General features: G+C 33.0%; 3 protein-coding genes across 3 annotated transcripts; 1 reads left to right on the top strand and 2 right to left on the bottom strand.

The window, feature by feature from the left end:
- Positions 1-359: 359 nt before the first annotated feature.
- LOC132933220 (uncharacterized) lies at positions 360-2,432 on the bottom strand. The gene has a single exon (XM_060999534.1). The coding sequence runs from the start codon at positions 2,430-2,432 to the stop codon at positions 360-362; it is 2,073 nt and encodes a 690-aa protein (XP_060855517.1).
- A 10,433-nt stretch (positions 2,433-12,865) lies between these two features.
- Positions 12,866-13,306, bottom strand: LOC132933219 (uncharacterized). Its single transcript, XM_060999533.1, has one exon. The coding sequence runs from the start codon at positions 13,304-13,306 to the stop codon at positions 12,866-12,868; it is 441 nt and encodes a 146-aa protein (XP_060855516.1).
- Positions 13,307-13,784: 478 nt separating this feature from the next.
- LOC132933218 (uncharacterized G-patch domain protein DDB_G0278987-like) lies at positions 13,785-14,691 on the top strand. The gene is made up of 4 exons (XM_060999532.1): positions 13,785-13,872; positions 13,948-14,082; positions 14,159-14,185; positions 14,249-14,691. Exons 1-4 carry the CDS (start codon positions 13,785-13,787, stop codon positions 14,689-14,691), a joined length of 693 nt encoding a protein of 230 aa, XP_060855515.1.
- The last annotated feature ends 2,131 nt before the right edge of the window (positions 14,692-16,822 follow it).

Here is a 16,822-nt window from a genome sequence, read left to right as displayed (position 1 = left end):
AGGTTAATAAATACGTTTGGATTACACCTGATGACCGAATGAAACGGAGATAAACTGTTCCCGCATACCCTTTCTGGGACGCATCACAAAAACCAAGTAGCTGTACCTCCTTGTAATCGCAATCGTTTATGTGACGGGCAAATTGAATTTGGTTTAGTGATGGCATTTCAGAGACATAATTATTCCACATTGTCGCAAGGTCAGTGGGGAGTTGAGTACAATTGGTTTTGCCATAATCGCTGCATGAGGACCTTAGCGTAACGGAGCGTGGGTCCAAGAGTGCCGATTGGATCGAACAATTTAGCAACAGCAGATAATATGCCTCGTTTTGTGGGCCTAGAGTTGTCGGTGCCTGTGTGTTAACCGAATGTGTCTGTGTGCGGGTCCCAATGGAGACCTAGAATTTTCAGCGAAGGTTCATCCTTTGGGTCGAATGAGAGGCAGTTAGTTCGGTCCTCAAGAGGCACGCTGTCTATTATTTTTTCACTGTTTCTACTCCACTTCTTGATCACGCAACCTGCGGACTTAAGAAGACCAACGATATCTTCCTTCATGCTGAATAACTCTTCCTCTGTATTGCTGCCAACAAGTATGTCGTCCACATATGTGTGGTGTTTAAGAATTCCCTTTGCAGCGGGAAATTGCGGTTCGGAGACAGCATCCAAGGCATGCAACACACGTATCGCAAGAAATGGTGCTGAATTGAGTCCGTAGGTAACTGTCAGTAGTTCGAACTCTTGTACCTCATGATCGGGCGACCGACGCCACAAAATGTGTTGATAAATACAATCTTCATCCCAAACAGACATCTGTCGATACATCTTGACTATGTCGGCAATGAAGATGAATTTGTATAAGCGGCAAGTCAGTAGTAATTCACCTATCTCCGTTTGCAATTTTGGTCCAATGCACAAGGAATCGTTAAGAGAAGTACCGGAGGATGATTTGGCCGACGCGTCGAAGACCACTCGTAACTTCGATACATCACCATCACGTTTCACTACCGCATGATGAGGTATGAAATACTTTCCTGGTCGTGTCGCAATCTTCATATGGCCCAATGACAAGTATTCGTCCATGAATGACCGGTAAGCATCGTATAGAGCTTGGTCTTTACTCAGTCGTTGTTCCAAATTAAATAACCGTTTGAGGGCCATCGATCGTGAGGAACCGAGCCCATGGGAGGACGACAAGTCGGAGACGGTAGTGACAGGTTGTGAACCTGTCTCGGCAAAGATGACGTCTCGGAAGGGTAATGCAACGCAAAACCTACCCGAAGCGTTCCGCGATACAGTCTGCTTAAACCATTTTTCACAAAGTTCGTCCTCTGTGGTAGGGATAGATGGCGTTGCAGGCTCTTCGACGGACCAAAATTGGTGCAGCAATGTATCCAGAAATGGATTTAACGTGATCGATAAAGAATTGGATGAAGCCAAATTATCGTTTGATGGAGAATTGACCACTGTACCAAGTAAAACCCAACCAAGATATGTATCTAACGCTGACGGTAAGCCATCTGAATGTATGATTTTCGAACAAGGGCGAATTAAATAAGGAAAAACATCACAACCAAGCAGTAAGTCGATCCGGGCAGGTCTATCAAATTCCTGATCCGCGAGTTGGAGGTTTTGATACTGCGCACGTATACTTAATGGTAAAGGTCTGGCTGGCATGAATGATGTAATTCGTGGAAGGACCAACACTTCCTTGCAACTGATAACTGGTTCCATGGATTGACCTGGAATGAACAAGCATTCAGTTCGACCCTTGACCGGTATGACATGATTCTGGCCTAGGCCTGATATCTCCGTGCAACATTTTTGACGAACCAAGCCGATACGGTTGGCACACTTAGAAGTTATGGCAGATATCTGTGATCCACTGTCTAATAATACTCTCACTGAATGATAGTTACCGCAGCGATCCTGAATACGGACACAGGCCGTCCCGAGTACGACAGTATTATTAGTGAAAGACGTGCCGGCAAATTGAGTTTTTGGTTCGATGGAATCGGACTGATCCGTTCTGATCACATGATTCGACGACGGACCAGGCTGAGAATGCTTGTTTTCAGATTTTAAATGCAGAAGGGTCTTGTGACGTTCACCACAAGTCTTGCAGTTATACTTTGACGTGCAGGCTGACACCGAGTGCGAGGGACTCATGCATGAGAAGCAAAGTTTATTTGACGATACAAATTCACGTCGTTTGAATACCGTAAGTTTCGAGAAAGTTTGACATCGATAAATGGCATGATCCTGTTTGCAATACGCACAGATACGTTGAAACTTTCGTCCTTGATTAGGCTCGGAAAAGGTACCCGGTGACGTAACATTCGCGTTAGCAATAGTCAACATCGCACGAGAACTTGGGCTGTTCTTGATTTTTGTTGAGTGGGTAACCAATTTTTCCGAACTCCTAATCAAGGACATTTAACTGCAGTTAATACAGTAGCCATTTCTTTTTGTGAATGTGTAGCGAGCTGTGACATTTTAACTATTTATCTAAAAATAAAACCTAAAAGGCGGTAGATAAAAGTAATCGTATATAGTAAGAACCGCGTAATAATTACGTTGATAATAAAACTAGCAGATGCGCTGCCGTATTACCTAAAATATAACACTAATTTAGGCGGTGTAAATGCGTATACATAATCGTATATTATAGTACGCGCCGCGTAACATTAATAGTAATAGTAATAGCAGATGCGCTGCGTGTGTAGTAGTACAAATGAATAACGAGCGCGCGACCATGAACGGCGTGCGTCAATCTATATATGACTACTTATATAAATAACTCGCATAAAATGCCCATATAAAATCGTGAGTATTATGGAATAAAGCACCGCGCGTGTACAATAATAGCATATATATATGTTCAACTTCCTGCCGGGTGCGAGCGCGTGGCGAGGCCACAGATGACCATATACGGTTATCCAGAATAAGTAGGGACAGGGACAGACCCATCGAGGAGAGCTCAGGGACAAGCGTTCATCAGACGAACAACCGACGAGCTTAGGAGCAGTCATCAGAACTATTGTCACATCTCGCTAGCTTCTTTCGTATATTTGGACTTAGAGTAATTTTTACATAATCTATCACAGTTGAAAAAGTTAAATAAAATCAAACATATTATACTAAACACTCGAGATTTACATTTATTCCATCATCCTTCAATCCTATTGACTGGGGCACGTTACAAATGTGAACGAACGTTCAGTGCAATGAATAACATTCTTACACCTAAAAGAAATGCGTTGTCTTCGAAGCATTTATCTTCATTGCTATTTATTAACTGTGTTGGACCTCCTCTAAAATTATTCATACCAAGTCCGTATGTGCATTCTTGGATAAGTAATGGACGAAGAATTGCTGATGAAGTGTGTTGCTCAAAAACAATAAATAAAGATATTGATGCTTCTTACATGCCTTTATGGACTTTATTTGGGTCTTGAGTTTTACACATTGAATTAACGTTAACTTATAATTAACATACTGCTATGAAGTTATTACTATTTATTTAGTATTAAAAATGTATTAAGTAGCTATATATATAATATATAATTTTTATTGATATTTATTTTGTTATGTACCTATATGTTTTTAATTGAATTTCCTACATATAATAGTTTTTTTTATTTAATATTAATAGGAAAAAGTGAAAGGTTTGAAGTGATTAAAAATGTAAACATATTGACACATAGTCAAAAATAATATATATTAGGAGTTATTTATTTTTAAATATGATTGGTACAATTAAGGGGCTTCGCCCCCCATGGGTTAGTGTTAAATAAATGTTCAGTTGGAACGCTGTTTTTTAATTTCTATTTGAGTTCCCATTCTTTCAACTTACTATAAATAATGTGATGAATTAATAAAAAATAAATTAAGTAATCAAAACAAATCTTGGTTGCGACGACGCATATCGTATGCGGCGATAAACAAACTATTTTGTATTTCAAACCTGCGACTGCGGTGCGATATCGTGAATTCAACGCATGCGTCGGCAATTAGGACAGTCCGATCTATTTCTGAATGTTTGTTATTATTAGAAATCGCATGCGTTCGCCGCACTGCGATTTGCGGTGCGTGCACGCACCAGCTAGGACATAGCGTAACGCTATGTCCTAATTGAATCCGGGCGATGCGGTGCGTGCGTTGCGTGCGGTGCGGAGAAAAAACAAACCAGGTATGATAAGTACGGATGTCCTAATACGACCGCAAAAGTATGCGGTGCGGTAATACTACCCGCACCGCACCGCACGCAATATTTAATAATCAAACAAGTTTGATTTTATCTGTTGCGGTGACGGCGGGCAAGATATCTACAATATACCAACTTGCATTTGAATGTACACTGCACACTGTAGTTATACACTGCACATCGCAAGTCATGGAGAGTCTTATTTCAGAAGTTCAAAAAAAGCGTATTTTATGGGATAAGTTCCATAAGCAATTTAAAGATAGAATCAAAGTTGATCGAGAGTGGGAAGCTGTAGGGAAAGAATTATGTATGCCAAGTAAGTAAAAAAATATGTTTTATTATAAATTTACGGCGTGTACTGTCTAGTACTTTAGTCATTTTAAATATCATAGTTAATTATAATAAGTAGTTAAAATATTTTAATAAAACACGGTCATAACAATTATTTCATTAAAATAACTATATAATGCATGTAAAGTATAAATATGGAGAGAAATATACTGTAATAAAATTGTGTTTTTAGAATTATTTTTCCTAAGCACATCCTGCTGACAATATTTATATTTTATTTTTTTCAAAAAATGAAGTGAATATATTTCTAATATTTTCTGCAAATCGAGATGATCTATTATTGGCTTTATTTCTTCGCACCATTAGTAATGTATTCGGTTGTTCTTCATTCAAACTTGTTTGTCTCGCAGTATCTTTTTCGCGGTCTATTATAATATTATGTAAAATGCATATTGCTTTCACAATATGATCAGCGTTTTCCACTTTGGTTTCTATACTTTTTTGCAAAATCCTAAATTTTGCATATGCAATACCGAAGGCACATTCAATTGTCATTCGAGCCCGCGACAATCTATAATTGTAATATTCTTTATTTACGTCGTCCAATTGCTTGCGTGGAAAGGTCGCATTAAATAACTTCGTAGAGGAAAAGCTTCATCTCCTACGAAAACAAATGGTGCCACATTATTTGAATTTGGTAAACATCTTGGTTTAGGTAACTTTAATGAATTATTTTCTATTCAAATATGTACATTAGAATTGGAAAATACGCCACCATCACTGTCTTTTCCATAAGCACCTATGTCAACCATAATAAACTTATAATTCGCATCAGCTATGGCCATTAAAACTATGGAAAAAAATTGTTTATAATTATAAAACATGCTTCCAGAATTTTTTGGACACTTTAACCGTATGTGCTTTCCATCAATGCTCCCAACACAATGGGGAAAGTTCCATTTGTCGTAAAAATCTTGAGCGATGTTTTCAAAATCATTTATACTTGGAGTAGGCATATGTATTTCCTGGGAACATTCCCAAATAGCTCGACATACTTCAATTACAATTGATGAAACAGTTGTCTTGGAAATTCTAAACGAAAACGCAATTTGTCTAAAAGCAGTACCAGTAGCTAAGTACCTGAAAAAAATTAAAACGCCATTAATATTTTATTATTTTTAGTTTGATCATAAAAAAGATCAATAATTAGTAAATACTATTTATACTACTTATAATAATTTTCAGTCGCATATACTACTGTGATAGTTAAAACTTAAAATTAAAATTTAATATTAAATTTAAATGTGTATAAAATATTATAGCATAGCAGGTAATCCCGTTATGTAAGTTTCTACTCGAACAAAAATACACCGATATGTAATATGTAATTTCCTACATGGCGATAAAATGCAATGAATTACTATCTACTATCTAGACTTATCTTTATTACTGTAGTGTTAACATCAGATCGAGTAATATTAGTAATATTTATGTGATTCGCCACATTACGTCTTATGATACGATAAATAGTAAGGACAATAATAATTTATAAACGCATTGGCGCTGGCTTTTTTTCTTTCGCTCTAATGACGGGATAACATATTTATTTTATGCTAAAAATAATAAAAAATTTAAAAAAAAGTGGTAAACATTTTTTTTTTTAATTTTTAGAAGAAGAAGCTAAAAAAAATGGAGAAATTTGAGAGATCAATTTCTGAAAGAAATAAAAAAAATACCAAAAGGTGCATCTGGTAGTGGTCAAGAGTTTGCAGCACATTATAATGGAAGATGGTCATATTTCCAATTATTGCTTTTTTTGAGAGACTCTGTACAATCTAGAACTACAAGTGGTAATATTTCGGAGAGCGATGAATTAAATGACGATTTAATTCATAATGATGAGGTTGAGTTTGATACAGACGATCAGAATATTTCAAATATTTGCGTTGATGAAAATATAAGTTCTTTAACTCCAAATCGTCCACCAAACAAAAAACAAAAAATTGACACAAAATCTTCATTTGAAAATGAACTATTAAAGTTGGAAGCTAAACATACAGACGATAGTAATATTTCAAATATTTGCGTTGATGAAAATATAAGTTCTTTAACTCCAAATCGTCCAACAAAAAAAAAACAAAAAATTGACACAAAATCTTCATTTGAAAATGAACTATTAAAGTTGGAAGCTAAAAAAGTTGCTGCTATATTAGAACCACAAGCCCCTGAAGATGAAGATCTATTATTTTTTAAATCATTGATTCCGTACATGAAACAGTTACATCCACTGCAAAAATTAAGATTTAGGAGTACAATACAAGACACATTATTACGAGAAATATCCTCACAACAATTTTCTAATGATCAAAATATGACAAATTATTATACAAATCCACCATCTTCATCGTCTACGTCTGATTCAAATAATTCAAACAATATTAATTATTTTTAAATTATAAAATAAATGTAAGGACTAAGTATTAATATATTACTATTATTTATAATATAACTTTAAAATTAAAACAATTGTACAAAAATAATTCAATCATTATAAGCAATTGTATCTACTTATTTAAAATTAAAATAATTACCTTAATGTTACGAGTAATCTTTCCTCCACTGAAATTGGTTTCTTAAAATTAGTTGTACTGTGTGAACACTCTATTTCAATTAAATTTAGAATATAGTCGAACGTTTGTGGTATCATTCTAGTGTACGATCTAAATAACGTTTCGTCTTCACGTAATTTTGGATAAAGATGATAAAATTCACCAAAAATAAAACGATCTTTATAAACAGTATTGACATTATTTCTTTTATTTAGTTTTTTTAAACGTATATATTTTAACCACAAGTTTTCGGAAAGTAATAACTTTCGTTGTGTATCCGTTATTGGCATATTTACAACTGTCAAAGAAATAAAAATTTACCCGCCTATCGTAGCGATAAGGTAGTATTTAATTTTGCCACATTAAAAATTACACGCAGCGGTTTGCGGTGCGGGCGATAGACGCAACGCACGCACCGCATTGCCCGGATTCAATTAGGACATAGCGTAAAGGTGTACGTATCAACTGCGGAAGACGGCGATTACAGATTAATTGTCCCGACACCTACACATTTAAATTTTTTATTTGATATAATATGGTTTATCCATTCTTAGGCAATTCCAATCGTACACGCGCTGATGGTTGATCGCAAGACAGAGAGCTACTGCCGTTTATTTCAGTTTGTAAGGAATGAACTGCAGTTAAACATCGATTACACCAATATCCAGATCATTACTGATTTTGAACAGGGTCTGAGGAATGCTATAGCTAGGGTATTACCAGAAGCCAACAATTCTGGCTGTTGGTTTCATTATATCCAGGTACTGCAAAAACACAGATAAATTAAACAGACAGACATATAATATATTAATTTATTTAATGACATGTTAAGCCAATAAAATATATTTTAATAAACAATTTTTATTTCAGAGCATTATTCGATATGTTCGAAGCCATCAAATGGTGAATTTGTGCACCCACCATTAATGAAAATGCAAGGCGAATTCTGAGAATGGTGATCATCTTTTGTGATAAATAAAGTTTAGGAGAATTAATTATCAAATTTAAAATTACAACGTTACCATCACCCAGCAACAAAAAACATTTTCAGTAAGAATACTTGAATGAATTAAAATATAAGTTTCCATGTGTGCTTACTACAATAATAGAATTTGTTGGCTAATGGCTTGAAGTTGTACTTTGAATATAGCATGTTATGTAAATAATTAAAATAAGTAATATTATTTGTAGCTATGAATATTGTATAGTATGTTATATATGAATGTAAATATCTCAAAATTGTATGGTTATTAGAAATTTGCCTGGTATTGATTATAATTTATAAAATTAATTTTACTAATCAAACTCATTAATCTATTATACTTAATTTTAACACTTTTGCACGATTGTAACATAATATACATATTAAAGTTACTTATCTATACGACGTTAAATGTATTATTATAGTTGATGGCTTTGGCTCATTTACCTTCTATAGAACAACTCCACCACGGAAATGCTTATTCAATCCAATTGGGATTTAGGCTGATACAAAACCTAGGTACGTTTATAACAATTAACTGAGTACAATATGCTACTTTAGAATGATTTGTATAAATATGTTTTTTTTAATTTCAGTTATTGACTATAACTTGGAAGATCAATTGGCAGAGGACGAGCTATTCACGTGGGCGCCCAAGGGTATGGCCTTTTGCGGACGCCCACCCGCCTCCCGTTCTTACTCCGAGACCTTACGCTAACCTAGTATTCGCTTCTAAGTCTAGCTGGGTAACGCCGCTTTAGAAGGTGAGAACGGTGTGGAATTTTCCGGAGGTCATGGGCAACCCCGACTCGTTTGTCGGGCCCATGCCCTTTGTGGCCTGCCCCGGAAAATACCACAGTTATAGTCCCTGGGACCTGGAGCCTGTAGGCTTGCTCCGTTAAGATCCTGTGTCACCGGCCCCGGTCCGCGCCAGATTGACCGGCAAGTTATGAACGTGGTCCGTCTTGGCGCGGGCGTGGACGGCACCCAGCGCATCTTCGGGCCTCCCCGGCCGGTCCACCGTAAGAGCGCATATGGCTAAAGGTGTAAAAACCCCCGAGGGAATGGTCTTATAACTCCCCGTCACACAGTGGTTAGAAAAATTACGTTACAGAACAACTACGTTTAAGTTTTAATAAAGATTTATTTAAAGAATCCGTTGTACATTGGGATGAAAAAATGTTACCTTCATTAACCGGTAAAGATTTAGAGGAAAGACTACCAGTACTAATTTCATGTGAAGGGCGCGAACAACTTTTAGGGGTTCCCCGGTTATCAGCTGGAACAGGAGAAGAGCAAGCTGAAAACGTTTTTCAGTTATTAATAGATTGGGGGATTACTGACTCGGTTGTTGCAGTTTGTTGTGACACTACAGCATCCAATAATGGTCGTTTGAAGGGTGCATGTGTCTTATTAGAGCAGCGTGTTGAAAAAGATATGTTATATCTTATGTGCCGTCATCATATCTATGAATTGGTGTTAAGGTGTGTCTTTGAAGAAAAAATTGGCTTAACGTCAGGGCCCAATATTCCACTTTTTAAAAAATTCCAAGAATACTGGAGCAAAATAAATACTAGTAATTATAATGCGGGTATTGAAGATAATAATATTTGTACGGCTTTATCACACACAAAAAAATGATGTGCTTCAGTTTGCTCTCAAAAAAAGAGCAATTTCGTGAAGACTACAGGGAATTTCTAGAACTTACGATTATTTTTCTCGGAGGAACTCCACATCGTGGAATATCATTTCGTATTCCAGGTGCTTCCCATCATGCTAGGTGGATGGCCAAGGCAATATATTGCCTAAAAATATTCATTTTTCGTAATAAATTCAAAATGTCACCACGTCAACATAAGGCATGCCAAGATACGTCATGCATTTTTATTGTTTCTATTTACGTAAAAAGTTGATTTCGAGCGCATATAGAAATTGAAGCACCATACCAAGATCTCATATTTGTTAAAAAATTACTAGAGTATGAAAATATAGATCAAAAAGTTGCATTAGTATCATTAAAAAAAATTTGTGGACATCTTTGGTACCTAAGTCCTGAAACAGCAGTACTTGCTTTTTTTGATATAAACGTTCCATTATCAGAAAAGAAAAAAATGGTAGAAGCACTAAATACAATTGATACCTGTGAATATACTGTTAATCGTTTCACCATTGATATTAAAAACTCTAACCTATTCAAATACAAATGTATAAGTGATTTTATCAACAGCTCATCAGTTAAACTATTTCATAAGTTTAACATTAAAACAGATTTTTTAAATGAAGATCATGTATTATGGAAAAACAATCAGCATTACTTACAAGGACTTGATAAATTTACAAATTTAAAAGTTGTTAATGACGCAGCAGAACGTGGAGTAAAATTAATTAGTGATTACAATAATTTAATCACTAAGAACGAAGACCAAAAGCAATTTTTAGTACAGACCATATATGATTACAGGAAAAAATATCCCAACGCTAAAAAACATACACTAACAAATGATATTTAATTATGTAATTTATGTATAGTATATTTGTGTATAATTTTAATTACATATGTATAAAATGTTATGTCATGTTAAGAGTAGACTATTTAATAGCTGATGGAAAGTTGTTTATGTAGTTATGTTGTTAATTTTCTTGGTACAAAGCATATTAAGTACAAACTGAACATGTAAAATATAAAAAAAATTGAGTTATTTTTATTTTGTGATTGAATGAGTAGTTACATGAAAAAAGTACAAGCAACATTTATTATAGCATATTTAATTTAAAAAATATTTGACTTTTATACTTTTTTGCCTATCTTAAATATTTAAGTCTAAAATTACAAAAATCGGAAAACCACCCTTCATTGAACTTCAAGCCTTTTAAGGCACGCCTTAGGGTTGAACAATTACTACGAAACTTTCCACAATTCATTTTTTTACGGTTTTAAACAAATTCCATGGGTAGCCCGACCAAAATTAAAAAAAAAAAAATAAGGACCACCCTAATATTTATATTATAATATGGTTCAAAACTTCAAAATAATTATATTTATTTATGTGGTATATTTCAGATCTTAAACTAAACAGCTAGGTAGGTAGTTAATTAACTTCAAAAATGTATTTTCAATTTATCAAAAAGTCATGTTAAGAGGCACTCTATGTGCCTTCCATCTAAGATGAAATTATATGTTCCCAACTGTCGGTAATTTTGTCAATAATAAATCATTTGTAGGAGATGTAAAAAAAACCGAAGTTAATTCGACCATTTTGTAATTAGAAATACCTATGTTGAGAATCATTGGTTTATGGTATTATAAATTCCGTAATTTTACTTTCCGCAAAATTACGGTCCGTGATGTTACGTTCCTGGATAAAGGTCTATTCACACATATCAGTCACGAGACGGTTAAGTTCCGAGAAGTCAGGTCAGTTTCAGTTATGGAAAATAACGTTTCGCTAAATTTAGATCGCGTCGTCTTCACTCATCAGTTTTCTATACGAATCCGATCCGTCAGTATCCGTTCAGTCTCAGATCCGAGAACTTTTGAATTGTCGCCAACGATATTTTTTTTTTTGACGGACGACAATTGTTGGCAAAATGAATGACGAACATCACATCGAATGTGTTCGACAATATGAAGTTTTGTATGATCTTTTGAATCCAAAATATATGGACACCTCTTATAAAAATGACATTTGGCAGAAAATAGCAGAACAATTAAAATCAGACGGTAAGTTATATTTAAAAAATATTATATTATTATATAAGTCGCATCATAACTTCATGAAACAATACCTATACTAAATTAACTTATTATTTTAACATTTTAAAATTTTAAAATTGTATTTATATTATATTATTTAAGCTAATTATACTTCCATTGTTTGTATACGAATAATATATGTAAATCATATTAATATAAATATGACGACTGCGAACTGACGATCAATCTAGAATCTTCGCATATTGACATATTTTAATCTATACATAGGTTGTTTGGGTATTTTATAAACGTTAAATTAACTGGCCAAACCAATTACTCGATAGGGTTATAAATAAACTAATATAACAACCATATAAACTATTAAAGTTATATATTAAACTTGTTTATATTATGATCGAAGTATATATGTATAACTATATGATAAAACTATCATATCAATTGAAAATTAAACACAAAAAAATAAAAATACATCCAGAAACCTTATATAAATGACTCGGTAAAAATGTAAAAATTTTTAAATTAAATTAAAAATGAATACAATTGTATAAATATTAATTGTGTATTTGATTCATTTTTTTCCTTAAATTCATATTTGTTATTTAATTTATTAAGATATAGCTGATAACAGACAACAGTGTGTGGCAGTAAATAAAAAACTTATATTTTATTTTTTTACAATATAATAGCATACCTACTAAAATAATTGAATGCAATATAATTAATTCTAAATTATCCTTTCTTGCCACGATACAGATCCAACCTCTGAATTAAAATAATCCTTATTATATATTAATTTTTCTCTTACATAAAAGGCATCTTTTGTAGAATTGCCACCTTTCATAGGTAAGTTTTCTATTCCTTTATCATTAGGTCCATTAATGTAAGTTTCATTCCTTTCGTAATTGTAGGTGTTGGTATCATATTTTTTAATAAAGTTATGCAATATACAGGTCGCCAGTATTATGCTATCCACATTTTTCGGCGTTGCTTGAATTCTCCTATTGTAAATTCTAAATTTTTGAGATAATATTGCAAATGTATTTTCAACCTCTCTTCTAGCACGGCTTAAACGGTAATTGAAAATATGTTTAGATCTTGTCGTGGGTAGGGTCGCATTAAATATGTTTTTAATGGGAATGCTTCGTCCCCTACAATAACATATGGAACTTCAATAGATGTGTTAGGTAACTTTACACTTCGTGGTATTCGTAGTTTATCTTGTTCAATAGCTTTACCTAAATTAGAATGTGTAAAAATTCCCCCATCGCTACTTTTTCCGTATGCACCAACGTCAACTGCAATAAAATTGTACTTAGCATCAACAAGAGCCATTAAGACTACCGAGAACGTTTTCTTGTAATTAAAGTACAACGACCCACTATTTGGAAGAGCTTGAATGTTGACATGTTTGCCATCCAAAGCGCCTACGCAATTTTGGAAGTTCCAAATTGTATTGTAGTCATTGGAAATAGATATCCACATATCTTCCGTTGGATTTGGCATCATTTCAGCCAATTGGTTGTCACATATAATCTTACAAGTATCGTTTACAATTGTTTGTACTGTGCTATGACCCAAACGGTAACTGAAAGAAATTGTCTGTAGAGAATCCCCCGTCTGTTTTTTTGCTCAAAAACATGCCTTACAGGAAAAATTCTCACGCCTCGTAGATTGGTCCGATTTCCGTAATTTTTTTTTTGTTAGATAGAGAAAGACTTCTTACAGGGCGCATTGGACTTGGATTTTCAAAATTATTTTTCTAAGTCTTATGTTACAAGTTTGAATTTAATCAATTTTTACAACTTTTTAGTTTTTGTATTATTTTTTGTTTTTAGCGACGTAATTAAAAATCGAAGTCCAATGGGCCTTGTAAAAAATATTCCTCTATCTAACAAAAAAAAAATTACGAAAATCGGACCAATCCACGAGGGGTGAGAGTTTTTCCTGTAAAGTGTGTATTAAAGTGTTAAATAATATTCTTATAATGTCCGGTCGGGCCAAAAGCATAATGAATCTTCTTAAAACACAAAAATCAATGCAAGACAACGATATATCGACACTGATAAAAAATAGTAATAAACATTTTTTTTCTAAAGTTTAAAGTGAACTCAATATATAAATCAGGTAATAATTTAAATTTTATTTAGGATCTACCGATAATCCATTAGGCTTACGTGGTAAAAAGTGTGCTCCAGATGATATACCACATTGTAGTATACTAGTTGAAAAACAAAGGGAGGAAAAACCTATGCAAGACAATGAGATATCGACATTGATAAATAGTAATATACATTTTTTTTTATTAGGTTTAAAGTGAACTCAATATATTAATCAGGTAATAATTTAAATTTTATTTAGGATCTAATGATAATCCATTAGGCTTACGTGAGCGAGATGGAGAGTGTAGTAACGGAAAAAAATAATCGGTAAACTACGCAATTTCTCCAGTACACAGAGACTGCAGTGACTTTTATGATTCAGATAAAGACCCGGAGTTATATTGCAAAATTCTATCACCTAAAAAGATCAATAGACCTTCAACCCGCGATTCTTCAACTAGCGATTCTTCAAGTAGTAATTCTTCAAGTAGCAGTTCTTCATCCAGCGATTCCTCATCTCCGTCCAGTTCTATTGATAACCATGAAATTATGAATGAAGTAAATTATGAAAATGCAGGAATAAATTATAATAACAATGAAAGTACAGAAATGAATTCCAATTCAGAACTTGAAATTATGAGAAAAGGAAAAAAGAGGAAGGTGAATTCAAATCAATGTTCAATTAAAAAAGCAAAGATTAACCGAAATTCTGGATTAAGCTATACTTCAGCTTCTAAAAGTAAAAAGAAATACGATATGAGAAAAGTACGTCCTCCCTGTAGTAATCAGTGAAAACAAAAATGTACTTCAAAAATTAATGATACTGAAAGGCAGAATATAATTGACAAATATTGGTCATTAGGCGACTTGAGTAAACAGCGCAGTTACATAGCAACCTGTATGCTATCCATTAAGGGGCCTCCACGCGACCTGTTTTTTTGCTCAAAAACATGCCTTACAGGAAAAATTCTCACGCCTCGTAGATTGGTCCGATTTCCGTAATTTTTTTTTTGTTAGATAGAGAAAGACTTCTTACAGGGCGCATTGGACTTGGATTTTCAAAATTATTTTTCTAAGTCTTATGTTACAAGTTTGAATTTAATCAATTTTTACAACTTTTTAGTTTTTGTATTATTTTTTGTTTTTAGCGACGTAATTAAAAATCGAAGTCCAATGCGCCTTGTAAAAAATATTCCTCTATCTAACAAAAAAAAAATTACGAAAATCGGACCAATCCACGAGGGGTGAGAGTTTTTCCTGTAAAGTGTGTATTGAGCAAAAAATCACGCTAGAAATTTTTCTGTCTGGTAATTTCGTTGACATGTGCATGCGTGTGCGTATAAATCTCCCGCGACCCGCAAACCACCACTCATTGCTACTGGGCACTATGCCGTTCTAGCGGTCTACAAATACGTTATCTTATCTACTAATAACTAATAAGTATTAAATACCGCTTATTTACATTTATAATTAGTTAGAAATATAATGCTACAAATATAATGTACGTTGTACACTTGTACGTACAATTAATAAAAAAGAAAAACATGATCACAAGAACGAAAAATATAAATTATTAATAATGAGTAAAACACAGGTAAAATAATTCATATTACAATATATTTATTTACATTCAAATACATTCATATACATTTTATACTACTACTAGCTGATCCCGCTGGCACTTCGTTGCCCGTTAAATGTACCAATTCTATATTACTCAAACTTTGTTCAATTCGTTATTTAATATTCGGCGTATGGTGTATGGTGTTCAAAATTTATCTTAACTTTTCTGTTGCCCGGGATAAAAGTTCTGATTCGCGGCAGTACATTATCAAGTAGGCAATCTACCTGCGGTAGATCGCGGACCCCGGCGTGCTGTTTGTACGTAAGTGTACGATTTAACTCTAAAGTATCAAAATTGTACTAACCCACATAGCATTCTATATTCTTTTCAAATGTTATGAATATACTATTTAGAATTTGTATATTTTCCATGTATATCCATCAATAGGCTAAATATATACATAGAATATAATTATTATATCAATATGTCTCGCTTGAGATGTACTATGAATATGCTAATAGAATCTATGAGCATATTCATTAGATATCTACGGAAAAGATTGGAAAATATTCATGGAATATGGCATTGCTATCTACACAGATATTCATTTGATATCCAAGAAGAAATAGACATTTTCATGGAATATCTGCTAAGATATTTATTAGATATCTAAGGAATAGATAATTAGATCATTAAAGTATATACAATATACTGCCAGTCTTCCGCAACAATATAACTTTCATAAATGTAACTAACATACCTACATAAATAAAAAATTTATGACTAACCTTTATAATTTATATAGTGTAATGTAAATATGTTTTATAATATTTTCTTTATTAAATGATCGAACAAAAAATCCATAATATATCAAATATCAATAAAAAAATTTATTAAATTACCAATTAATAATACATAAAAAGCAATACTTATAGTTTATTATAATAATATTTTAATCTTATACAAGTAGGTACCTAATACATATTATACCAAATATCAATTTAAAAAAAAGGAATTTTAATATTTTATACAATATTATAAGTATATAAGGTTTGAATTATAAAATAATTAGAATTGAAACTTGTATATTATAATATGTAAAGCAATAGTTACATTGTAATAATATGTTCATACTTTACATTTATACTTAAATTTCAAAATAGAAAAAAAAAAAATTATCTTTAATAAATGATCGGTAAAATATTAAATAAGTAAGATACCTAATACAAATTATACCGAATATCAATAAACATTTAAATTCATACAATATTATATATTAAGGTTTAAAAATGTATAAAAAATAACAATTACATAGTAAGCGTGAAAATTTAAGTTTACCATTAACAATACATATTAAAA

The sequence above is a fragment of the Metopolophium dirhodum genome, chromosome 1 (genome assembly GCF_019925205.1).
Source record: "Metopolophium dirhodum isolate CAU chromosome 1, ASM1992520v1, whole genome shotgun sequence".
Lineage (NCBI taxonomy): Eukaryota > Metazoa > Arthropoda > Insecta > Hemiptera > Aphididae > Metopolophium > Metopolophium dirhodum.
The sequence above is the reverse complement of the archived record's forward strand: the minus strand, read 5'-3'. Positions and strand labels throughout refer to the sequence as shown.